General features: G+C 28.1%; 2 protein-coding genes across 12 annotated transcripts in view; one reads left to right on the forward strand and one right to left on the reverse strand.

Annotated features, from left to right (window-relative positions):
• Positions 1–3,812, reverse strand: part of LOC130901638 (uncharacterized) — a 35,089-nt gene extending 31,277 nt beyond the window's left edge. The window contains exons 1-3 of one of the 10 annotated variants that reach the window (XM_057813925.1): positions 3,634–3,812; positions 3,019–3,091; positions 2,219–2,274 (exon numbers count right to left, since the gene is read on the reverse strand). In XM_057813925.1, the coding sequence (XP_057669908.1) occupies positions 2,219–2,243 (25 nt within the window). In that variant the 5' untranslated portion in view covers positions 2,244–2,274; positions 3,019–3,091; positions 3,634–3,812. Of the gene's footprint in view, positions 1–1,127; positions 1,461–1,575; positions 1,743–2,218; positions 2,275–3,018; positions 3,092–3,159; positions 3,245–3,331; positions 3,466–3,633 lie in introns of those variants that run through there. The other 9 variants (XM_057813506.1, XM_057813763.1, XM_057813422.1 and 6 more) reach the window with 9 other exon arrangements.
• On the forward strand, positions 3,748–26,678 carry LOC130902143 (ubiquitin-conjugating enzyme E2 H). 2 transcript variants are annotated; one of them, XM_057814055.1, is made up of 7 exons: positions 3,748–3,996; positions 4,144–4,379; positions 4,435–5,048; positions 5,278–5,354; positions 5,867–6,034; positions 17,621–17,749; positions 19,336–26,678. In XM_057814055.1, the coding sequence occupies exons 3-7, from the start codon at positions 4,996–4,998 to the stop codon at positions 19,452–19,454; spliced, it is 546 nt and encodes a 181-aa protein (XP_057670038.1). In that variant the 5' UTR covers positions 3,748–3,996; positions 4,144–4,379; positions 4,435–4,995; the 3' UTR covers positions 19,455–26,678. The 2 variants fall into 2 exon arrangements, with proteins under 2 accessions (XP_057670038.1, XP_057670125.1); XM_057814142.1 differs by lacking the exons at positions 3,748–3,996; positions 4,144–4,379 and having other exon boundaries at positions 4,571–4,879; positions 4,954–5,048.
• Positions 26,679–27,654: the final 976 nt, after the last annotated feature.

Consider the following 27,654-nt stretch of genomic DNA (forward strand, 5'->3'; position numbering starts at 1 on the left):
CCCCTGCACACACTTTATTACTTAAATCATAGTTTGAGAAGGATAGCCAGTGAAATTTCTATCTAGCGAACATTTGTTGCCAATTGAAACGACTGCTTGGTACCAAGATAACCAACAATCTCACGAGTTTCTGGCCAATCAACAATAGTATTTTTCTGATATTATTCCAACTGACTTTTTCTTTTCCAAAATTCAAAATAAATTATCAATTTGTGTTCTTTCACGTATTTCTTTTTCTTATGTGTCCGAGTATCAATAAAAAATAAAGTGAGGGGAAATTGCTTCACACACGTAAGGATATTATGACTAAAATAATTGTTTCAGTATGAGAACGAGCTTCAATATCGCAATTCAATTTTTCTTAAGACTGTTTTGGCACCAAGATAATCCACAATATCAAGAATTTCTGACGAAGTCTAGAAAAATTGTGAATCAAATAGTATAAATTTCCAATATTATAGCTAAACTTAAATGGTATAATTTAAATCCAAACTGTTAAATTAATAAATATTAGCTTCTACATATTTGATAACATCATCACCTAAATAACATACAAGATGTAACATAAAATTAACAAAACCACAAATTATAATAATATATCTTTGAAGGGTGAAATAATTACCTACATAGCCAAGAACATTTTATTACTTTTAACTCTGAAGGAACTATTTGTTATCTTTCGTACCCTTCAAGTCATGAAATATCAAAAGGTATCACTGACATGGTTTTCTTGGAAGGACGTATTCTATAAATATGTCGGACTACCTTGTAAATAGTGCGTTTCTAATGAAAAAATATTCCGAAAATAATAAAAAAAAAGTAGTCTAAAAATTTGATGCAAGATTATCGAGTAATACCCAAAACTAATGAATATTTATAATAATTAGCTAAAATAAATTGGTAGTTGTCTATATTTTTAAAAATAATTTTTTATGTGTAAAAAGTCAACCAATTGAAACTGTATTGCTGACGCCAGTGTAACTTTACTGTACACAATTAAATAGATAATTATATCCAAAGTCTACATATTAAAACGATTAATAAATGGTAACAAAAACGATATACTGAGGAAAATAAGTACCTAGATTTTAATCGGAAGTATTGCTTAAAAATAAAGTACTGCTTACCTGTATTTATATCTGTTTTTTGCTTCATTTGTACAAAGGAGTAAATGATAATGTAAATATTAAATCACTAATGATTGTCTAAGATAATTTTGTGATGTTCTGATGTGAAAATCAAAGTCTATTCCAACACTAATTCATTTTCATGGTTGCAAACACCTTCACAATGTGGGTATGTAACCTCCTCTTCATTAATGTTTAAACTTATGAAAATAATATAAGTAATATGAAGAAATCGAAAAAGTGATAAGTTATTGAATACAACTCGCTTTTAAATACAAAATAAACAAAAGCCGACGAATGTCAAATCAACAAGTAAATATCTAGTTTAAATATAAAAATTTACATTTAATCAGTTCAAATAAGTTGTTTTTCAAGAAATATAAAGCAATAAATTATTTATAACATGAATAGATTCAATTTCAAACAAGAATATATTAAATTCACTTACCAATTTCCGAAAAATCATTAAAAAGCGCCTTTGAACACATAAATAAAAGAACTACGAAACATTCACAACTTATTTGTCGAAATATACACTACACACAGGAAACTCCAATTCCACGATACGCCTGTTGAGCGTAAACAGTAAATCAGGTCCGTAACAGAAATTTTGTAGTAATGGTTAACAGTAATGGTATGCAGCCAAGCACCATATAAGATCACGCTAGAACGTGACATTTGCTTCAAATGAAATAGAAACATAGATTTTTTTTAAATGACTTATTTGCTTAAGAACTTGAAGGCATGGCTGACGGGATTGGCTAAATTTATTTCAACAAAGTGACAGTATAGTAAAATAATATATAGTACGGGAAACGGGGAATATGTTTGATTTGTTTTTCATTATAGTTAGTTGACATTATCCTGTTCTTTTCAGAGTAAGCTAGCACGAGAGAGTATACTGATATTTCATTAATTTCAAGACATATTTTCGTCATATTTGGAATCTAATTTTTTTGGTACAGATAATTTGTTGTATTGGTTTCATAATCTTGTTAATATAATCTTGGTTACAAAAAATAAATATCCTCTTTTCTGCAAAAATATTCGAGTTCAAAATTTATGTAATCTTTTCAATAATAATAACTTACCTATAGGCAATGGATCATCCATCATATTTATAGCTGTTAGAAATTTAATAAACTTGCTGAAAATAAAAGAAAAATTTCACTTTCGAAGTAACAAGGTTGTTACGAAAATTTGATGATTACAACATCAATGAAACTTTTTTAAAACTTATTTATTAAATAAGACTTGTATTAATTGTCACGTATTGTATTAAAAGTCTCTTGACTGCTCCTTCCATAACTTTCTTGCGTAATAAGAAAGATACAAATGACTGCTGTTATTAATGCAATATGAAGGAGGCAAAAAAATGTTTTCATATTACAAGTCAAGATAAAAAGTGGTTTTTTGGAAATACGAACTGTTCACCATCATAGCAAAAGCAATGATCAAAATCTGTATTTTTTATTCGGCGTTTCATGTTAATTCAAGACAAAGTATATAAGGGTATATATATATATATATATATATATATATATATATATATATATATATATATATATATATATATATATATATATATATGATACATTTATTTTGGGGCACACAAAGGATTAAATTTCTAAGCTAATGTATTGTTTTATAACCATTTTGGCGCTGATAAATAATAATTAAAATGGAAAAAATAGAATGGTTCAAAATAAAATTTACATATATTGACCAAAAATTATCTATCCTAATTTGCTGTTTTTTTTACTTATTACTTATTCACAAAGTTATTGAAAAAGAAAACTTTTAAATTTATTTTGCATACTTGCAGTATTTTATTATTATTACAATTATATAGTATGTGCCAAATTATTTCTTAGGCTCAAAATTCTCTTACCTTTCTTGTAGGTAGGTATTGTAGTTCCCAATCTTCCACTTGTACTGCAACCGTAAGGCCTGTCAGAACGGAACTAAAAGAATGTTTGGTAATAAAAAATTCAAACAGTGTACTTATATCAAAGTTTTTCTATACATCTACCTCTTATTTATCAGACATCGGACGGAAGTACTAAGGTATAAAATTTCAGTGTTGCTTTTAGCATAATTATTATTGACTATTTGATAAAGTCGTGATAACCATTTCAAAGTCATTTTTTTGCGAAACTTAGAAATAATCGAAAATAGATTATCAAAAGGAAATCGGTACTTACTTTTATCATACTTAAAGAAAAACTGAAATGTATTAGTGTAATCGAATAAATAATATATTACAAATTATAGGAATAGTTGTTTTAATTCAATTACTTATTCACTTAATATCATATATTACACAATTGTCAATTATGTGAGTTATACTAAGGAACAGTTAATTTTGAAACATCTTGTTAGCCCTATTACTTATGCCACTATTATTACAATAAATGTAAATTGAATTTTTACACACTTTTTTTTCTTTGCACGGAAATATTTCTGGTAGATAAATATTCAAGTAATCTTAGTAAATAAGTAATACCTTATTGAGGGTAAAGATGCTAATGATGATGAGAATAATTTTCTTATAGTATTAGTTGAAACTAGACAAAAAGTCAAATACTGTCAATTAAACTAGTGATTTGACGATTTAACAAGTCAACTTTACAATCTACTTAGATACTAACTGGTACTAAGTAGTAGCTGAACGATTTGGCTCTTGCAAAATAATGCAATGATGAATATCCAGTTTTCACTTAGAATTGGTTATAGATAAGCACTAAGTGGATTAAGTAATTTTATGCCGATAGCTTATATTTCAAATTTTCCAAGACAATGCTAGAAGTAATTTACTGAAGAGGTGATAAGAATTTTAGGGTGCTTTCAAGACTTAAGGAAAATGAGGGTAAATTTAAGAGTTTATGATACTATTAAAAATATACCAGAAACCATTAAAAACTAAAAGCTTTGTAGAAAATTTTGAATACATAGAAGAAATATTTAAACAATTACTAATCGTGGTAGCCATATCTTTAACTATCCACATTCAAAGTTTTAGAAAAGAGAAGGAAACATTTTTGGAGTCTGGTAAATAGTGGCGTGACAGTTACAACTTACAACATACTAACGAAAAGGTCAATGCAGTGAAGAAAAAAGGGATGGAACAAGTGAAAACAGTTCTTCTATGGAAAAAATACTTGGAGAATGTATTAGAAACAATACGTAAATGTAGCTAATGTTCTATCTGACTGCTGTAGTACAGAGAACTGCTGTTATCGTCTTAAGAAGGTCAAGTAAATAGCAAAGTCCTCTCATGGAAACCTTAATCTCCATTTTTTTACAGATAGAATTCTACCATAATTCCACAGCATAACTTGATATAACCAAGCCCAGATGTCGTTTTCATCATAAATGCCGCCAATATAAGTTCAAAACTAGTTTTCTCTTATACAATTTTATTCAGTTCGATTTCCAGATATAGATGGCAAAGTGATCGCTAGCTGGAGCTTAAATTTCTCTCCCTGCTATTCTATATTTAAATGTGACTAGAAGTGGAGGTTATTTACTATTACTCAAAATACTGAAAATTTATATAGCAGAGTAATTTGAAATTCGAACTGTTATCATAATCAATGGATGTTAGTACTGGACGAATATTACCAATGAATGTTGCCAAGGAACAGGTAGTCCAGTAACGGTTATTTTTTAACGCGTCTGGTTACTGACAGTGGTTAGTGACAGTATGGTGACAGTTTTGTACGTAAACGGGGGTTGAGGATAGATTAGTTGTGAGTTATTTGTTCGATTTTGACACGGCCATTGTGCTTAGGTGATTATTTTTTTAATAATTATCTTTTAATAGTACTAGCAAATTGATGGTGACAGTTTCATGACAATTTAGAAGATGTCGTCCCCCAGTGCTGGTAAAAGACGTATGGACACTGATGTTATCAAACTGTATCCTTTGTGTTCTTTTATATTGTAAACAATAACATCTTTTCTTTGTAACAGCTGATGGTGTAGAAGTGAATTTTTGTCTTGAATATGTCTCCAAATTCATCTAACTATTAACTTGTGCAGTAGAAAATTTATGTATTTACATTTACATTTAGAATATATTTTTGTTCACTACGCAAAAACAGCTGATTGTCAACAATATGTTCGTTTTCCTTAATTACCTATTTAGCATTGAGAGTAAACATGAGGTAACTATCCTTGGTGGACTTAATGAATTTTGCGTGAAATTTTATGGTCCTAGAGGAAGTAAGTATCAATTTCTATATATTGCTAAAATTTTAAGTATCACTGAATAATTTTAATTTTTACAAAGTCTGCAAACAACAAAATTTGATATATACCTGATAGTATATGAACTTGTGGAAAATTCTCATCAGTCAAATATAATAATTTAAGTGCCTATTTTGTAATAATAAATTTCTCTACTTGCTATTTCTATAACCAGTTATAATTTAATTAGATTTATTAAGTAGTTCAAAAAGTATGTATTTATGTTAATATTTTCACTACAATCTATTATTGGGTTTAGATAAAAATCGACCTGTTAACCAAAAAGTTATTTGAAGAAAGTCGTTTACCAATTGTTATTATTACTATAATTTCTAACAACAGAAATATCTTCAAATTAAGATAAATTATATGAATCCCACTGTTTAAAAAAGCTGTTTTGAATATTATCAACTTATAAAAGCGCCATTTTTAACTAAAAAACTGTCTTTGAGAACACTGCATAGACCATGATTTATTTATTTTAATAGCTCCTTATGAAGGAGGTGTTTGGAAGGTAAGGGTACATTTACCTGATCACTACCCCTTTAAATCACCAAGCATTGGTTTTATGAATAGAGTTTATCACCCAAACATAGATGAAGTTTCTGGTACAGTCTGCCTGGATGTTATAAATCAAGCATGGACAGCTTTATATGGTAAGTTACATTTTGTTTAATTTGACCATGAAAATGTGCATACTGAATCATATAAAGCTTAATGAGAAATCAATAGTTTTATTTTTGCACATAAACTACATTTTTATTTTGTTTTTCAATGATTACAATATTTGGATGGTTTTTGTTTCTTAACTTTATGAAATTTATTTTATGATTACCTACTTATCCATATATCATTTCTATACAGTATCATGTAAATATATGTGTACAAATTTAGCTCTATTATCGTTATCAATTCTCAGTTTTTGTATTTTCATTCTAAAATTTCTACTAAGAATTTAGAAAGCTGTTAACTCAATTAATTGGAATTTCTCCTTTTAAATAAAAATAAAGTTACTAATTTGAATTGAATTAACTCTCAACAGCTTCATAAATTGTTTAGTGGGATTAAGTCATTTCAATAAAAAATACTTTTCAACTGTTCAAGATGACAGCAGATTTTTTTGTTTACATATATATATATATATATATATATATATATATATATATATATATATATATATATACACCTCACAAAAATTATCGAATTTTATTATTATTTATGACTTAAAACACCAATAGGACAAAAAGTTTGATTTACCAAAACAGAAAATATCAAAAAAATTATACAAAACATCTATACAAAAAAATGAACAGTACTTAAACTAAAACCAGCCAATGAATTTCTAATAACGTGTGTTGCGCCCCTCGCTCTAATTACAGCTTCCATTCGTCTTGGAAGGCTTCTAAATAGGTTCTGGACGTATCCTTGATGCATGTTTTCCCAGAAGTTTAAAAGAACATTTTGAAGAGCATCTAGTGTTCTTATTGGTGCCGGATGTTGCTGAATTTGCCATCGTAGAAGGTCGCAGACATGCTCTAATGGGTTAAGGTACGGACTACGTGCAGGCCAATTCAGAGTGGGTATCTCGACCTCTTCTAAGTACTGCCAAACCACTCTAGCAGCTTGTGGACGATCATTATTGTGTATTAACACAGAGTTGTCACTGATATGAGGCATATAGGGCATTACATGGGGTTCTAGGATATTGGTTATGTATCTGTCAGCATTTAGTCTTCCATCATTCATTGCGACCCTCGTAAGAAATTCCTCCCTAAACCATGATAGAGCCAGTTTGACAAAAATTAACCTGATCGTGCCGTTCACCACGTCGCCTATATACTGGTACACGCCTATCTGATGCATAAAGACAAAATCTTGATTCATCTGTGAATAAAATATTGGAGCAATCTTGAATATTCCAATTTGCGTGTTCTCAAGCAAATTCCAATCTTGCTACTCAATGTTCTCTGGTAACACGTGGACCTCTAAGCTGGCACTCTGGCTCATATACCTGCTTCTCTCAGCCTATTTCGAACTGTTTGTAGGCTTATTCGGACATTACCAGCAGCCAACAGATCTGTTTGCAGCCTTCAAGCAGTGGTATGCCTAATTCTTAACGCCGGTAACTTCAAATAACGATCATCTACTACCGAAGTTACCTTTCCGCGGACTTGTCCGGGTCTTCTGGTTAGCTGCCCAGTTTCTTGGTAGCGAATAACAACTCTGGATATGGTGCTTTGTTGAACTCCAATTACCCCGGCGACGAGCGCGATGATTCTAGCGGCTTCTTCATTCGTCACATGTCTTGTTAAACCTTGAGGTACATCCATTATTAACAAACAAATTTAAATTTTCACTATACAATAACACAATTTGCTTAGAAAGTTCTCGATCTCAATGCATTCTCCAAGACAGAAATGACTTACTCGAGCATTTTTGCTTCCAAAAACATTTGTAATAAATTGTAATATTTTTTTGCCCATGATAAGAAACCAGAAATATCTATTAAGTTGATACATATACAGATTGTCCCAAAAAACTAAAATTAAGTATTAAAAATATCCTAAAATACCAGTGATGCGATAATTTTTGTGGGGTGTTATATATATATATATATATATATATATATATATATATATATATATATATATATATATATATATGTATATATATATATTATTCTTTGATTTGTCAAATATCATTGCACATGAGAAATTTTACAAGGTATTTTGCATTAACTGTTGGGTACAACTCCATACTATACTTCCGAAAGGTTCGTTACATTAGAAACTTTTCCTCATTGGTTATTTGTGGGTTTATATTCATATTACTTTTTCTAAACTAAACTCATTTATATTTGGTCTCTACTTGTTAGATTTGTGTACAGTAGAACACTGCAGTGAGAGATACATGTTTTTATTGGATAGTTGGTGGATGTAGTTTCATTCATTTATGGTCCAAATTTTCAACTTTTAGATATGATTGCAATAGTTTGAACTATTTAATTGGGATAACTGATATTGTCATTTATGCCCAAGTGCCAATGTTTGTTGAAAGATAACAATAAGAAAGGCTTCATGCATTATGTTTTGTCTTCTAAGGCTAGACTTATAGTGTGAACAATTCTGTGAACTTGTTGCACCATAAAAAATAGAAACTGAATTAATTGAGCAGCATCCGTTTTTCTATCTAGGTCATCATTTATTTTTTATTTGTTGAATTTAGCTCTACTAGTTGTTCAAGTGCTTAAAGTGAAATTCAGAAAATATGAAAGCAATTAAAAACTTTCCAGTTTCAAAAACTTTAAGTGAACTCAAGTCAAATTTCTAATTATTAGAATACAACAGTGAACTTTTAGTCAAAATAACTTTTTAAAATATATGCAAAAAGGAATGCTAAAATAGATATCAGTGATCCTTTATAGATTAAAACTTTTGAATATTATAAAGCTTCACCAACAGACCAACCTATTTGAGCGCATCCTATTAAACCAGCTGTATCACACAGTATTGCTTATCCTTTAGTTAGAAATGTTTTCTTCTATGTCATCACTCTGTCATAAATAGAAGTAATTATAAAAATACTTATCCAATATTCCAATTTAAACAACACATACATAACTGATCCAAAGTTTATTGTTTCGTGGCATTTATTTGTTATCAAAAAATATTTTAGTTTCTAAAACTGATAGGTATTATTTGTTATAAAAACAGAGATAGATATGCAAAAGCTCTTTGAAAATCTTAACAAGTTTTCAAATCAGAAAAAATTAACATTAAACACCCCAAAATATGTACAAAAACCATTATACCTCTTAGAATGATTACCTTTCCAATGGTAATTTCACAATCTTAAATATAACAAGGCGCTCTACTATTTTTACTATTTAGAATAAAGATAATTGTTCATACACATTTTATTTTCCTTATATGCACTCAGACTCCTTGATCACTATCATCTCCATACCAAACATAAATCATATATTTCTCCATTATCTCTCCGAATATTAAAAAATTAGGCACAATAAAGAACGCTTCATATCTATATGTATTAAATTGTATTAATTGTATTAAATTTACCACAATATAAGAAAGACTGTGTCAAATCTCTTTTCTAATTTAGTGCCACTCCTAAAAGTAAACAAACCCAGGCGTTCAAAATTGCAATTATAGTGATATAAAAATTACACCAGCAAAATTACTGTAACATCTTTTCCAAAAATGAAAGTACAAAAATTGAAAATATAAAAAATTCAGTTCGATAGGTTTCATCAAATCCTCCTTCAAGAGAATAACATTCATCCATTCCAATCCAAGGAAACATTTCTCAAACTTCATGATATTAATATCATTCATTTGCAGCATTTATATATTTAGGAAAACACTTCATATTCAACCATTGCATGAGAAAGAAGACCACCAATACACTCTTGTGTTTCACTGAAGGCGGGAGGAGCTATGGATATCATACATCTGCTAAATTCTTTAACCATTAAAAATTTCAGCATAAATTGTACTCCCACTTAGAATTGAAATTAGAGAAAGTTTTAGAAATAAATTGTTTTATTATAATATCTATCAGATGTATTCAATAGTTATAGAAAAATAGAATTGTATTTATTTTATCTTTAATATATTTGCTGAATACAATACAAAAAATTCAATAATCCCATATATTAATTCTTTGTATTGCGTAATTTTTATTATTCTGTTAGATGCTCATATTATAATCAAATTTTGTGCACACTGCTACTACCTTCCAATGATAGAATTGTTTCTTTCCATATTGAAGCAATTAGGTCATTATTTTTCGCTTTGTCTTTCTCTCTGATCAAATAGAGATAGTGTAATCGTCAAACGTCTGTGTTTGATATATTTGATTTTTTATTTGACCACTTTAAAATGACTATATATTTCCTTTTGGATCAATATGGTTCCATTGTTGTATTAGGTTTTTGGGATATTCATTTTTTTCATCCTCTATCTTTGTATAAAAAAAATGTATATTAAATTTGGTTTTACATTCAAAATAAAGTTCATACTTGAGGATGGGATTGTAAGGCATAAGAATAATCAATTTCATCTTATCACTTTCTACATCCTTTATGAATAATGATATTTTTTGAGGCTTAGGATTTCTTTAATATCTCTATCATGGTTAAATAGTAGCTTCTGCAAATAGAGCAGATTTAACCGAGAGATAGTAGTTCCCAGAATTTCAAAATATTTTCCTATTGGTACAGTTTCTAATTTAATTAAAAGTTACAGACACTGGTTACTTCGATACATATATAGTCATATTTTAATGATTTGTTCTGTTATATATATATATATATATATATATATATATATATATATATATATATATATATATATATATATATATATATACATTTTAAAATGGTTCACAATCTTACATGGTGTTCCAAAATGATGTGCCATATCAAAGTTAAATTTTTCAAATGAAGCACCCCTTATTTTTTGCATATTTGGAACTAGCTTGACGTCTCCATTACAATAATATAGGATTGTTATAAGAAAATTTTCATAAAAATATCAATACCCTGTACAATGTAAGGGAAATTCAAGAATAAGGATCTTTTGCTGCCAAATCATTTGAATAATTATAAAAATTTAGAAAAATTATTTATTATGTGAATATTCATTAAATCTGATACTGGGTGAATCAAAATATTAATAATCATTTTCTCGGTTTTTTAAATATATTTGTTGTGAGTATCAAAAGTACTACCAATATTCATTGTTTTTGATCAAGCATTCCTTAAAATTATTAGTTCTTGAAATATTCTCATTTTTCTGTGAAAAACAATGATTATGTACCTATATTTAATCATTTAACAATTAATTGTGAGTTGGCTATGATTTATTTTTCAAAAACTGATATTTGATACTGACCTGACATGACAATAGGTACATTATTGCTTTTTTATTTAGAGGTTTGGTACATTTTTTGGTATTTAGAAGAATTTGAAGTAGGGTGAAAATGCATTTCACTAGTGATGAAATTATTGATATGATCCGGATATTGGTAATAAAAACGCCTTACAATCAGTGAGATTATACCACGAATTTTTTCCTGAAAGGCAGCAACACACAAAAGCAAGGTTGGAGAGATTTATGGAGCGATTCATTCGCACGAGTTCGGTTAATTATGAAAAGCATGAACGATTAAAAACTTTTGTGACAGAAGAAAATGAAATTAATGTTTTGTTGCTGGCAATTACTGAAAAACCTTACACAAGTGTGAAAAGTATTGCCAAAAAACAAGAACTGAAATATTATGGTGTGAAAAAAATCGTTGACAAACACAAAATACACTCTTACCACATTTACTTGCAACAAGAATTAACTGAGGTAGATTTTTGAGAAAAGTCTAGCATTTTGTGGGTGGGCTTTACAAAAAGTTATTCAACAGAAAGTTTTTCGACTATGTTTTATTTGAAAATGAAGCCACATTTAATAAAAACGAAAACAGACAAAAATTTTACTTTAATTCATCACTAATCCATATCACATAGTACATACGGTCAAACTAGATGGTCGTTGAATCTGTGGAGGGGTATTGTTTGTGAATATGTTGTAGGACAATATTTTTTTAGTAACATTTAAATACTTAGATTTTCTAGTAAACCAATTACCTCTTCTATTGAAAGAGTCCCACTTCTTACACATAAAAAAATGGGGTTTGTGCATGATGATGCGCCTGCTCACGTTTATCAATTAATTAATGGTGAACTGAATTAACTATTTCCTGGAAGATGGATCGGTCACATTAAGAATAATGTGTACAAAATACGTCCAATAACAATGGATGGCGAAAATACGGAATGAATTTCGGAATAATTCTATAGAAATGCTTTGTGATATAGCTTTATCACTTTCAAGGATGCAAAGATGTGTTTGGAGGTTTTTCCAAATACCTATTGTGATAATCAGGACATGTACGTATACTGTAGTGAATAGGGTAGTTTTTTATTATTTCGTTCCAGTAATTGATTTGTAATATACTCGTGTTTTCTTTGTATTTGTAATTTACCCTCTGCAGTACCAAGCAACAGTAATAAAATGTCAGTTTTTGACAAATGACTTCCTTACAATTCAAAACTACCGTAAATCTTAATTAATTATTTCCCAGTCGATGAATATGGATACATAAGTATTCGAAAGCTCGGAAAATATATTAAAGTTAGTCCACTTCGGTGTTTCATTTCCACGTTCTCAATAATAATTCTCTCTCTCTCTCTCTCTCTCTCTCTCTATATATATATATATATATATATATATATATATATATATATTTATTTCTTAGACCATCTAAATAATCTTGATTTTAGGTCTCTTCTGTTTTAAAATTAGTTTTTTTTTTGGTTATTTTTAAAAGAAAAATAAATTTTGACGTTTCGACTTTTTTTTAAGTCTATCAAAATGATAGTCTATTTTCTAAATACTGAGAGGTTTGCCCTATGATTTCAGCGTCACAATTAGTATAAGACACTTGTGTTTTAGATTTTAAATTAAAGAAATATTTGGATAATGTATTATGTACTCCATTACTTATATTAATGTCATATTTATTGAAATAATTCGATAATTTTTGGGAAAGTCCTTGTACAAATGGTAAGGAAAAATGTTTTATGTATTGATGTTTCGTTTCTGTTTTGTTTTTAAATTATTGTAATATCTGTTTATCCTTATCTGGAATATGTTATTTATCCTTTTTTTTTCGGATAATTATTTTTTTTCAATGCAGTTTTTGCTTTTTGAATAGCTAAGTATCTAAATTCAGGATCTGATAGTTGGATAGATCTATCAGCCAAACTGATTGAAGCTTAAATATCTTGAGGACCAAGTTCGTGTCGTATACCAGTCTGTTCTTATGTTATTGTTAATTTCATATAATGTGACATCAAGAAAATTGATTCTATTATTTTGCTCAACCTCGATTATGAATTGAAGTTTTTTATAATAAGAATTGAATTTTTAATTTATTTTTTCAATTTGATTCTTTGGTACAGCAGTAATGCAATCATCTACATATCGTAAAAACAATGGAATATTTATATCAAGTTTGCTCATCTTCCATTCCTAACCAATTGTGCTGTAGCACTTGAAATGGAAGCCCCCATAGCACATCCATCATTTTGTTTGCTTTGTTTAGCTTTTAGCTTGGTGAAATAAAAAGTCGTTCTACAGAACGGTTTTATTTTTGATATGAATTTGTAAGTCGAAACGTCAAGTCTTTGCCAACTATTTTGTGAGCGTTTTCGTGATGGGAAATTGCAAACAAAACATCAAGTGTACTATTTCTAATATATTTCTTTCGAATACTTACGAGTATGTGTTTATCGCCTGGGACTGAAATTATGTTCAAGTACAATGTAAAAATATGTGTAAAAAAATAATAATAATAATGAAAATTACTTACATTGATTAGTTAAGAATTGTGGCGTTTTAAATTTTGTTGTTTAAAAGACATTAAATTCATAGATTTCAAAAATCAATATTCTAATTGAAGCCTGACAGAAATTTATTTAAGTTTATTGCTTATGGTTGTTATAGAAATTGTTTTTTAATTTTCATTGGTGAGATTATGAATGACTTTAAATTTTTATAGGTTAGATTAGACTAGGTTGTTATGAATTATGTTGAATATTAATTGGTTAGTTAATAAATGACATTAATTTTAATAGGCTAGCTCGTTATGGATGGAGCTGAATATTTATTGGTTGGAATAACATTAAATTTGATAGTTTAGGTCGTTATGAGTGAAGTTGAATTACATGGGTTACTTGGTTGTCGATGGCGTTGAAATTTTTCTAAGAATTTGTTTTTCTCACATCTGAAAGATTGCATATATTACACTAAGGTTATTTAAATCAGTTTCCTTACTAATAAATTGATCATTTTGGGTGAAGAATGTTGTTTCATTTTTGTAACTTTTTTCAGTTGTCGAAACTTGGGCAGATTCATAATTCATATTATGTCCTTTATGAAAGACACGTGTCGCTAATGAACACCTATCAGGATATAATTTGCTATCGCTTTTGTGAGAGGTTATCCGCTTGGTTAGTGACCTCTTCAACTGACTAATGTACTTGTTACAACTTAAACAAGGAATTTCATATGTTAGGCTACTAATTGGTTGGTGTCTTATCTTTTATTTTAGTATAAATAGATTGAATATTATAGGTTTGACTGTACATTATCTAAATAGTATATATGGTAAAATAGGTGAGATAGTAATGTCGGAATTGACGTTTCAAGGTAATAACGGTACGATGTGAAGTCAGCGTCAGAATTCGCTTAAAAAGATATGAAGGATATAATTTTTTTAGGTTTTTTTTTTATTATGGAAGATTGGATCAGATATTTTAAGAACTCTATTTTTCATGTTTTTGATTAAATGAATCTTAATGCTATGTGGGTTGGTCAATTAAAATTTTATTATCTTCGTTTCTATTGAATTTAGTGTCAAGAAAACGTAATGATTTTCAGTATTCTCCTTTTCTTTATTGAATTATATATAAGGACAGAAACTTTTGAAGTAAAATAGTAAATTATCAATTTCATTATATGGAAGGAATAAAATTATATCATCTACGTACTTTATAATGAAGAATAATTTGAAAGGTAAAACAGATATTACAAAGACTATAACTAATGACACTTCCACTTGGGAACCAAAAGCTCAGGTGCTCTGCTGTATCCGCATTATATTCTATTTTCACATCTGTATGTTTTAAAGATAATAGCGAAACATAACAAGGTCTGGCCATTGTTCATTGATTGATATTTAACAATATAATTATTATTAAAAAAATACATGTTATTGTAGATTTTTAAAAGTATGATTATCATTTTAATTTCAAACTAACTGCAGTTTCAAAAGAAACTTCTGAGAAATAATACATGTCACTCAAATAGAAAAACATATTATGTATAGTTGATTGGCCCTTTGTTGGGAATATAAACCGGATGTAGAACAAATAGGCACATTTTCTAGAAAGGTGTACTATAAGATTTAATAGAATAATAGATATAGTGACTCCGTTTAACATATAATTAAAAAAGACATAAGTTGGGAATAAAATTGCTTTTCAGCTGAATGTGGCAAAACTTCTAAAGCTATCCATCAAATAGATGTTCATATAGATACAGTTAATTAAACGAGATTAATCATTAGGGCCGACTTGAGGTGTCATGTGAAGTTTAGTTGGTTTATGGAGCTTTACAATTTATTCAATAAAGAACCCCCAAAAAGATCATTGAAAATAATCCTTTAAATATAAGGGAGATTTTGTAAGATTGTGTTAACACGTCATCTTACAAAGCAGTCATTGTGAACGAATTTCTAGATTGGGACGAATGAGACATATTTTGTTGCTGTATTAAGCGATATATATATATATATATATATATATATATATATATATATATATATATATATATATATATATATATATATATATATATATATATATATATATATATATATATTATATATATATATATATATATATATATATATATATATATATATATATATATATATATATATATATATATATATATATGCGGTATTAAACAATACCCGAATATTGCTTTTTTATTATGAAAACCGTAGATCAGAAGTTAAATAACGAATCATAGATCTTATTAGAAGTACTTTGAGAGATGTATACTGCACCCATTAAGTTTGACTATGTTTATTAATGTTATATTTCAAGTTGGTTGCCTACTGCGGTGGAAGTATTGAAATTTAATATATTTACATATTTTAGTGAATATCTACATTTCATGAAACTAATTTACGACCATTGATAAATAATGCATGAATATCTTTAGAAAGGCAAGTTCTAATAAACAGTAAATATTTATAATGGATTTCAATAATATTACTCCTTGTCATTGTTTATAACCAGTGGTACGTGACTTTTAATTCAGAAGTATCATAATTAGACATATATCATGTCAATTATAACAGTACAAGGTTATGAACTAATATGTAACAATCACAAATTTTTAAACGTTCGCAAGACTTCCTAATAAGAATTATAAAATGTCTTCATTTTTGTACAACTAAGGAAAGCTATTTATACATTTTATTGGAATAGTTTGCTTTTCTCATTGAATTGTGAAGCATACATAATTATTTATACATTAGTATACGCACTTATGTATAGTATTACGTAAATAAATTTCATTATCAAAACTAAAATTATCACTAAATTAGATTTTATTTTATAAACATGTACCCTACACTGACACAGTATAAATGTAATTGCAAACCTAAACATTGCAACTTATATCAGATCCCTCCCGTCTCGATTATATCGAGAAGACATTCAAAGCAGTAACACCTTGAGCCGAGAAAGAAGTATCGACTATATAACCATGTTTTATACATTTACGAATTGTTAGAAGCTTTTTTAGAGGTTTATTATTCTCATTATGTGTGCGAATTTTATAAAGAAATTAATAGAAAAAAGTCGCAGTGACATATGAATAAACAAATTAATTTTTTTTTGGCATTTTCTCATTGCTCACTACTTGTTTTTTTATATTTCCAGTTCTTTAACGCTGTTAACCAGTGTCATTAACAGTAATATTGAACTAACTAAAATTATTATAGTCAATTTTAAGGAAACCAATTCCTCCCAGTACAACCAGAGTTATTCATAATCAATGGATATGCTTAAAAATAACATATTATTTATGATAGGAGGAATATATGCACTCGATAATGCTCTGCTAATATTACCTCGCCAGGCGTTGGAGGTTGAGGTATACTTTCATATCATTCAGTTTTATTTTTGTTTTTAGGTAAAAAAATCTTATAATTAGTGCCGATAGAATACCGTTCACATGTTTCACACTTTTTGGAAAATATATATGTATGTACTTATATGTCTACGCCAATTTGAATCATCATGTACAAAGACATACTTGATATAATTATAAAAATGAAGCGATGTTTCAAAGTAATATAGGCTGTAATAAAAATGATAATAAGGTATTTGGTAACATAAAGTGCTCCTATTCCATTTTAAATTACTATTTTTTTAATTCTCATCAGAATATCTATATTCTTTTTTACAATATGTATTTGACATCATTCAAAGTTAGAAATGTAACTGGGAAACTGCACCTTATAGTTTATAAGAATTGAATTTTCATCCTTCAAAAGTGCTTTTATGAAGTACTAGTATGTTTTGTTTTTAGATCTATCAAATATATTCGAATCATTTCTTCCACAACTATTAACATACCCAAACCCAATAGATCCTTTAAATGGGGATGCAGCTGCCATGTACCTTCACAAACCAGAAGAATATAAGAGGAAAGTTTCTGGTAAGTACTCAAACGAACGTGCACGCGCATCCACAAATGCATATATGTATATACTCAATGACATATTAGAGGTTTTATATCCAGAAGGAATAATTAAGCAACTCCATTTTGCAATACTACCCCAAATAGACACAAATTGTGATAGGTCACCATAAGAAATATACCCCCCCCCCCAAACCATTACTCCAATAGTTCTGTGCACCAGCATTTCAAAAGCAAATCAACAATCATGGGAAGTACTAAGCGTGGATGGATGAAACGAGAAAGGATTGAACGCGGCGATAATAACAGGCCTATCCTCCTCTCTAAACCATTGGTCAAAGTAATTTGAAGCGTTGAGCTAATTGTTTAAGTGCTTATCTTCACGCTCGATGGTATGTGTTATGTGTTGACTAGTTGGTCTTCTTTGTGTTCCTATACCTCCTGCAAATGTAAGGTCAAGAAAATATTTCTTTTAGTTGTAAACAACTTCTAATATATATATATATATATATATATATATATATATATATATATATATATTTGTATTGTTGAATTAGATTGTATATTTATATTCATACTATTAGTAATCTTTAGAATTCATATTCATAAGTTGTTAATGTCAGATAATATTTCGATACAAGCCAGAGTTGAACAAAAACGTCAAAAATCATTTTTATGATAAAATTACTAATTCATTAAAATAGACCTTAAATCAAGAAAATATGTAAGAAATTAAACATTTTTATATGAATTTTCTTGATTTTAAGTCTATTTTCATGAAGAATAAGAAGAGAAGAATAAAAATACCTGATTGGAATTGTAAAAGGAAATACATGAATAGATTGAAAAAAATCGCAAGGAGTTGTAATATTGGAAATAATTCAAAGAGATAGCTTAAATCTTCCTCTTTTCATGATACTAATGGATAGATCGATCAATTACAAAGAAAAGAATTACACCAGTGACCATGGAAAAACCTGAATGAGTAGAAATCTTTATGCATACACACCGACAAACACCATTGAAAACTTGAAAATTATACCAAAAAAGAATATGAAAACCTGTATGTAGACTATTAAAAATATCACTCCGTCCGTCTACTGCTACCTATTATAAAATTGCTTGCAATTTTTCCATGTATTTGATTTTAATCTAGACATAATGATCATCTACAATATTTATCTGTTTACCGTATCTATTCCTTTAGTTGGTTTTGTGCTTCATTATGGGGCATTATGAAATCCTGGATACAATATGATTGAACAACTTTTTTTTGAACAAATTAATATTGAACACAAGTCATTCGGAGTTTCCTACAGGCAATTTGGATTTATTTATACAATCAAGCACAGCACATGGATAAACCCCCTGTCTAAATTTTATAAAGCTGCCATATATACATTAGATTAAATTGCTTATATAAGTTTTTATTTGGAGTTTTGAAGGCTGATTACTTAGAAACAAGGGTTCGGATAACAAAAGTTTATATGAACTAAATATCATTTTGATATTTACTACTCGCTTTCGAATATTTTTATGAACTTTCTGAAAACTCTTCATAAACCTACATATGCATGTTGAACTAATTTATATTTTGTTGTTAGAATACGTAAGAAAATACGCCACAGAAGAAGCTTTGCGGGGCCAAGAGAACGTTAGTTCAGAAAGCGAATCAAGTATGTCAGACTTTTCTGAGAATGAAGCTGAGGATATGGAGTTATAACGCAGGCTGTCTCTCATTTTCAATAAAAGCTCGCTCAATTCAACTTCCTCTTATTTAGGTGACAATGACGATTCAAAATATGTGATGTGCTTAAAAAGTTATTTATATAATCTTGGTTGCTTTACGTTTTCATAGTTTATTTTATTCAGTGGCGAAGCCTTCGTCAAATGTTCTCAGGTTAGAGTTTATCTATTATTCTCACATATTGTTCAGTTATTTGCTGTATACAGACATCTTTAAAATATGAATTGAGAAGATAATCATATCATAATCTTATTAAAGGAGACTATTTTTTTAATTTGAATTCAAATATCTGTATACAGGTGGTAATTTGTAAGAATGAAATAGAATAACAAAACAAAAATGGTTATTCGACATATTTATATTTCAGAAATGTGATGTTTTTAACAATTACCTCATTAAAAAATAACTAAAAAACTCTTGAACGGCTATGTTACTGAATTTATAGTCCAGTGCTAATCAAGTTTTAGTAGCAGTCATATATTCAATATGTTTATCCAATTATGTTTCAAGAAATTTCATGTATCATATTTGGTGTGATAGAAGTTCACATTTTAATAAACAGGTGTCTACTTCAAAATTATGTCATTAATTATTGAATACATTTTTAGTTTCACATTGTCATGATAATATATGCAATGAAAATTATAACTATTCTCACAATGACAGAGTTATTTGGAAAGTAAACTTGAGTTTGCTTGTATATACTTAAGATTAATTAAATATAGATATACTATAACATTGTTGTTGTATAACGTAATATTACTAAATTGTTCATTTTTTAAAGTTACATTCAGTCATTTGCAGAACGACGTTAGTCACAGTCACACAACGTTAATTGTTTTTTTTGTTTTTCCGAAAAATGTTATAGAACAAATAATAGTAATGATATTATTATTCAAAAAGAGTTAACAATTAGAAATATTATGGAATTAATAAGAATTGAGAAAACAATTATAACGATATCTCAATGATTATTTCAAAGTTCATCTCAAGAATCATATAACTATAACTTCATTTATATCTTATCATCAACAGTCATTTGCCTTGACATAATAAAATTTCTCATAATCAGGCAATAATGTACTTTCAACTGATGAAAAATGCAATGTTATTCTTACTAGTGTAATCATGAATTATATGCATATTGATAATATACAAGATGTTTCAGAATTGTGTAAATTAATTCCTAGAGTATATTCGAAAATAAGGATACAAATTAATTAAAAACGAATAATATGAACTCAATTTACTCTCTTGAAGGGTTGTATCTCCCTTTGTATTATTGTATATTAAAAAGTGTCTTTACACCTTGAGCGTTAATAGATTCACAAAAAGTTTGATAGGAAAGGTTCGATTGAAAATGTATTCTAATTTTAACCAGACATAGTGACCCATTTCTTTATACATTAAAAACAGAAACCCCAGTTACATGAAGAAAATTCTTTAAAATAAAACGCAATAAGATTAAATTTCATAAACATTTGTCAGCATTTATATTATTATAAATAAGATTGTTGTAAATAACTTTTAAGAATGAATAAATTTTTAAAAATAATTTTCGAGTACCGAAAAATATAATTCCCCCACATATTTTTAATGCTTTTTTATACCCTGTTAACTTACTACTAAATACTTTTTATTGTGAAAATTATCATAAAACATGAAACATAAAATATGGAAAAGTTAGTGAAGGGAAATATAAATTTAATTTAATAATTAATATTTTATTCAATTACGATGTTGAAAATATCGAAATATCGTTAATTTAGATACATCACACTAGTGGTATTGCACAATCTTGACATCACCATATTTCACTAAAATTATTACAAGCAACTTTCCTAATTACAGAGATGATCAAGTATTAAAAGATCAACGTTTTCCCATTACTAGTTGAGGTCAATGGTCATTTGGTCAACTGCTTTTATGGCGACATGACGTACTTGCATCATTTTGCATTTATGTCCTTGATACATGCAACTTCTTGATAAAAACATATATATCCAAATTATTTTGTAACTATGCAAAACCTACGGCATTATTAAAAAAATGTTTGTACAAATGGATAATTTTCCTTAGGCCAAATACTAATTCAAATTAAAAACTTCATTATTTCGAAAGTTATTGCATTAAGTGCAATTGATAATTTTACAGCTTTAATTAAAAGCAGACTAGAGACAGAAATAGTCCGGGAGCCAGCGTCCTTTTCAGAGTGGTCATTTCACCAGGGCTGAATATCTAGCTTTCTATTTAGTGGGATGAAAGTGTCCAGCTGATGCATTCAAAGATACAACGCGCCCGAGCACATGCCGATGCGCAGCATCTTTGACTGCATCGGCTGGACAATTTTCCCCCACTAAATATGAAGCTGGATGTTTTTTTCGTTTAAATTATTAACTTAACTACAAACTTATCAAATTTCAGCTTTTGCGGTATCAGTTTACTCAGTGCGCATTTTTCACTTCTTTACGTGGAAAGCTGGGGCATAAAATCCCACTCTACATTCGGCTGGATACGTTTTTTCTTTAATTTGTAACATGATGTAAAAGTTAACAAAGTTTCAGCTTTTGCGGTATAAGTTTTTTTTAATTATTATTTTACATTTGTGGGAGGCTGCCGCAGTTTCACCCCCCGGAAGTGCGCGAGCTGGAGGTCCATTTGTTTAATAGTGATACCAAATAAAGCTTAGGACAAGTTTTCAGCTTTTGTGGTTTTGGTCATCAAAAACGGTCGCTGGCTTCCGGACTAAAAGTAATGGTATCAATTGTTTTGCTCTTGAATGACAGATGAGCTTTGGCCCTAATTTACAAAAAAGTAAGTAATTCTATGACAAAATTTATGATTATAGTCTTGAGGCAACTTCATATTAACATACCGTTAACATGTTCTCCCTACCTTTTTGAATGAATATAAACTTGATATTTTGAAAACGTAGACCTCTAGGAGAATTCTTAAAGAAAACTTGATTATTCAGAAATTCTCTTTTCATATAGGTATAACAATTGTTGGGGACATCACAGAATGCTAAATAATAGGAAAGTAAAATATGGAACTCGTTAAAAGTAGAAGAGATAGAGGAAAGTATTTTTTCTCATATATTAAAGGCAGATCAATCGGTAGCTGTGAGTTTATGATTTTTCCCTCACTTCTTATGAACCACATATTTTCAATTGTATTAATTTGTATAATATGTGGTTAATACTATGTGTTTATCAAGATTTTTGTCAAAAATTATATTAAATGAATAACTTTCCATATAATAATGCCGAAAAAATTACAGATATCAGATATTTCAATTCAGAGAATTATAATAAAAAAGACATTTGGAACAGAATTGTATGTAGAATATGTCAGCATTTTTATTGTTTCATAAATTCTTTAGACAGGAAAACTTTGATTAACCAAACTTTTTCCATAAAAATTAAGCTAATTTATCTACTAAATAAAGTTAGATTATCATAAAAGGTACAAAACTTTTAAAGATATAACAATTCTTCCTATGTTCCGGTTATTTTATTAAATAATATGAACCAATTCTTTTTTCCCCATTTCAAATTGATTCCGGGTCCTGTTTTATCAATATTTTAATTAGTTGCAATTCAATGAATTTCCTCCCTACTTTTTCATTTTTTAGTTATCTTTTTATTATCGCTTCACCTGGTAATAATTAATTTTGTTTTAATCATATTATCTTCAATGGTCCATATATTTATTAGGTATTGCCTTTTGCTTCTTGATTTGGCTATAAAAACCAATACTTATTCTATTCTATACATGTTTTACAGAATGTTTTTCATTATAAATTCTAGTTTTTATTCATGGTAATTTATATATACCTTCATTAGTACCAGCATAAAGGTGTTATCAGAATATGAATAAAATTTACTAAAATAATTTTTTTGGACTATATAAAAATCAAAATTACTTTTTTAAATACAAATTATTTTAATTAAAAGTTAATATGAAATTTCTGTGTGTACACTAAAAATCCTTGTATACCTAATTATTATTTTAAATTATGAAAAATAGATTGACAGAGCAAAAATATTTATAAACTTTATGTTGAATGTAAACTATTTTGTATTAAAATTAAGTTCTTATAAGTTGAATGCTTATGCAAAAATACGAAAAACTGAGAAAGGAAATAAATACATGAGCTTGTGTTTGTAACATGCAACCTCTGTTGCAGATTTGTAAAATACTATTATTTAAGTCATTTTTGTGATTTAACATAATTGTAGCCTGAAACTGATAAATGAAAAAAAATCGATTGATTGTTGCTTCCTAATGCATCTAAGTATTTCTAATATGTCTAAATGCAATAATGTGTGCCTCCAGTGCAACATACTTTTAACAGTATCATTTTATTTCAAGGAGTAACAAAATTTATTGACAATCTGAAACTTCTAAATGTTATCATAAATCTAATATGAAAGCTACATAAGATACATCATTACTAGTTCAATAAATTTCGTAACTTATGCTATCTTTAATCGTGTCCCAATTCCAAAATCTATCTGTTTAGTTTTGAAGTCATAAATTTGAAAAAATTGAACAAAAAAAGTAACTAATTATTCTAAAGTAACTAATATAGAAGCAATTTACTAAGTGTAAGTAAACACCAAGCATAAATGTATTCTGCATAGTTTTTTGTCTTGTGTATGATCGTCTATTAATAGGCCAAGCATGTTATAAAGTGAATCCAATATTATTTATTGAGTGGATCGTGAATTAAAAATTGCTGTAATTAGAAAAATGTTATAGAACTCTCAATACTTGTTTGGCTCTAAATACAAACGGAGAACAACCATAACGTTCTACAAAGGTATCCATAAATAAAAGACTTGTGTTTAAAAAAATTTGTAGTTAGAGCATAAAAAAACTTTATTTAAAAGACCAATCTGAACTTTTTAAATATTTTGAAAAGGTTTAATTTCCAGTTAATATTGATAAATTGTTGATTACTATCGTGTTCATTGGTGATTTTGTTTAGAACGACATGTATCTGAAGTTAATTAATTTATTGAAGAACAATATTTTTGTGATAAACATTTTCTCCATTTGTATGAAATGTTTCGAAACACATTATATCTAAAAATATTTTCTTTATATGTCCAATATATAAACATTAATTTTAATATATCAAAAAATACTTTATACTATATTATTTTTTAGTGGCCAATTAATGTGATAGGCAAATTTGGATTCATTCTTTATATTTTCTTAATTGGTATATGAATTAATTTACACATGAAAGGGAAATTCACTCATTACTGCCAATACTAATGACAACCTGAACATATTGCTTGGTACAATTAGTTTTATGTATATTATACAGTTGCCTTACTGAGCGAGTTTAAATATATTTATTTTTAGTTTAATTGGAAAATGATCGCCACTATATGCTGTAAATCTTTCAAAAGTTTTTTAATTGTACCTTACCAAAAATAAAAATCTAGAATATCTAAGCGCTTGAAACAAAACACATACCAAAGATGTTCCACACTTGTTATTAATAATTTCAGTATATCTATTGATAGTATATTGACTCTCTTAACTTCACAACCTTCTTCCCTGCATTATCGAATCATCACTTATCCCTCTATTGATAGATTTTTTGAAAAGTTAACATCGTAATTTATGATGTTTCATTTAAACAATCTTCACCGTATCCCTGGAATATAAAATCTTTAAATTGTCTTCCAAGTATTAATATTTGAGTGCTTTCTACTATAACTCTTATGAGATGTAGATGCTCCTCATCTCTTCTATCTTACTCTCAGTACTTGTATGACAAAAATTATCAAATGTGTTTCATCAGAAAAGTGTCCGTGACTATGAAAAATAAAATATGCTAAATCTTTTGTTGTAGTATAAATTTAGAGGATCATTTAATAAACTTTTGTAAGGTATTAAGCGACAATGAGTTGTACCCTTAGATTTTTAGTGCAATAGATTTATAAATTATAGAATTTTTTATAAAAATTGATACTTCATTTTGTTAACTGAGGTTTCATTTACTTAGATACTGTACATATATTAATATTTATAATTATTTACATATACCGTCGTCAAAACTTTAAGATGTATTTTTTTTAGAGTAATACGTGTACTAAGAATTTTTTCATATTTTAGTGTCGTATAGTAGATGTAAGTGCGTTTCTCATCTTCGGACAGTTTATAAACGTGTCTTACTAGTTATCTAAGTTATGAAAGTTAACCTGCTGCACAATAACATTAACAGTTTTTAAAAAATGTGCTAACCATTTTTACGTTTGTTCGACTTAATCTATTCCAAGAATTAAATTGCAAATCTTTGCAAAACATCAAAAAATTAGTCTAAACCACAATTATACCTATCCTTGTGTTTTTCAAACCCAATTTAACCAAATTTTGAATTCTTCTAGTTGAAAATTTCACAGCCGCTCTTAGAGATACATAACGACTTCATAAATTAATCTATATAATTTTAAGGATCTTCACATTTTTTTACTTTTCTAGAATATTTTCATCAGATATTGAACAAACATATATCACAGCTATAAGCCCGTCTACTTTAAGAATTGAATACTGTTTTACTGTAGCTAGTTCTAATTAAATTTGTATCCTTCAATTACTATTATCAAAAAATAAATCTTACAATGACATTTAAGGTATCTAACCTTGTTCAGCTGGGCAGTACCACTGCCTGCAAATAGAATAAATACCTCTTTATAGTGACTCATTGGCCAAGATTTTATACTCCTTAAGTATTTTATAGGCCAAAATAAGTCATATTTGGCAGTGATTTTTTTTGCTTCTGCCCCTTAGTCAACTTGTTAACCCCTGGCTTATTGCCAAGCATAATCATCTAACAGTATATCTGGATGTCTTCTTTTATATTAACTCTCCTAATCAAAATTATGTAATAAAAAAAGGGACTGATTAATTTCCAACTGAAATTTGTATAATTTTATATAATGTGTACTGAAACACAATATCAAAATTTCTTGGATAGGTATCGTTTTAAGTTGTAAAATTGGTTGATATAATTTTCGTAAAACTGAAAGTTAAGAATATTTATGGTGAAAAAATAATGAGAATTAATAATATTCATTGACCATTTTCAAATACATCACGGTTTCTATTTTTAATGAATAATGAACTTTTAAATGTAGATCATTTGGTAGCGTTCAACAATAATAAAGAACTACATTTATTTATGTTGTTTTATTTCATCTTTTGCAAATAATCCAACTACCTTTATAAAAATAGAAAACTCTTTCCAGGATATATTTATAATTTAAATTATAATTCGTATTTCTTTCATTGGACGTTATTGATTTTCTTCTAATATATCTTCCAAATTTTCATAACTAAGATTAATTTAAGTTCCTTATTGAAATAATAATAACTAGTATCAGAAATAATAAATAACACAAATCTCAAAAATGCATCTGGAATATTTTTCTATTATAACCTGTATAATTACAAAAATCTAGTTTAGGTTATAATTCTATTTTTTTCATATATGTAATAGCATTGTATAAAGAATAGGATAGTAGGTTAACCATATGAGGATATCATTTGACGAGGTGGACGCCACCAATAGATGGCAGTGGAGAGTTGGCGTCCACAGCACGTCTTTTCTTACTGTACGTCGTAGTTTGAATTACGTGTTTTCTTAGCTTTGGTTGCCGAATTACCCCAATAACAGATGGCGCCAAAACTATTTAAAATATTATATTCAACCCTTAAGCTGTATTGTAAAGTTTCTTATTTTGGGTGCCTATAGCAAAGTTGCAATTTGTGTTCATTATTGTATTGTTGAGTTTCGATGGTTGTGCATTTGGATTATTTTTTTATTTGGGAATCTTTGAACTTTGATATATATTTCATTGTTAAGGTAAGTGGATATTACTACAATTAATATACATCACTACTCTCTTAGTTCATATATTCAAATTATAAGAGGCGATAGATGTATAAATGCTACAGCTTACAATTTCGAAAAAAAAACTGTATATTTAGCGAACTACTTACTAAAATGTATTTATATAACAAATAATCACTTCTTTCTTCTTTCCAATTTTTTAGAAATGGATGGAAATAAGTGTGTTTATTTCAAGTGTGGACTAATTAAGAGATCAGATCCTACAATTAAAATGTACCGATTTCCTGTGAATGACCCTACCAG

The sequence above is a fragment of the Diorhabda carinulata genome, chromosome 1 (genome assembly GCF_026250575.1).
Source record: "Diorhabda carinulata isolate Delta chromosome 1, icDioCari1.1, whole genome shotgun sequence".
NCBI lineage: Eukaryota > Metazoa > Arthropoda > Insecta > Coleoptera > Chrysomelidae > Diorhabda > Diorhabda carinulata.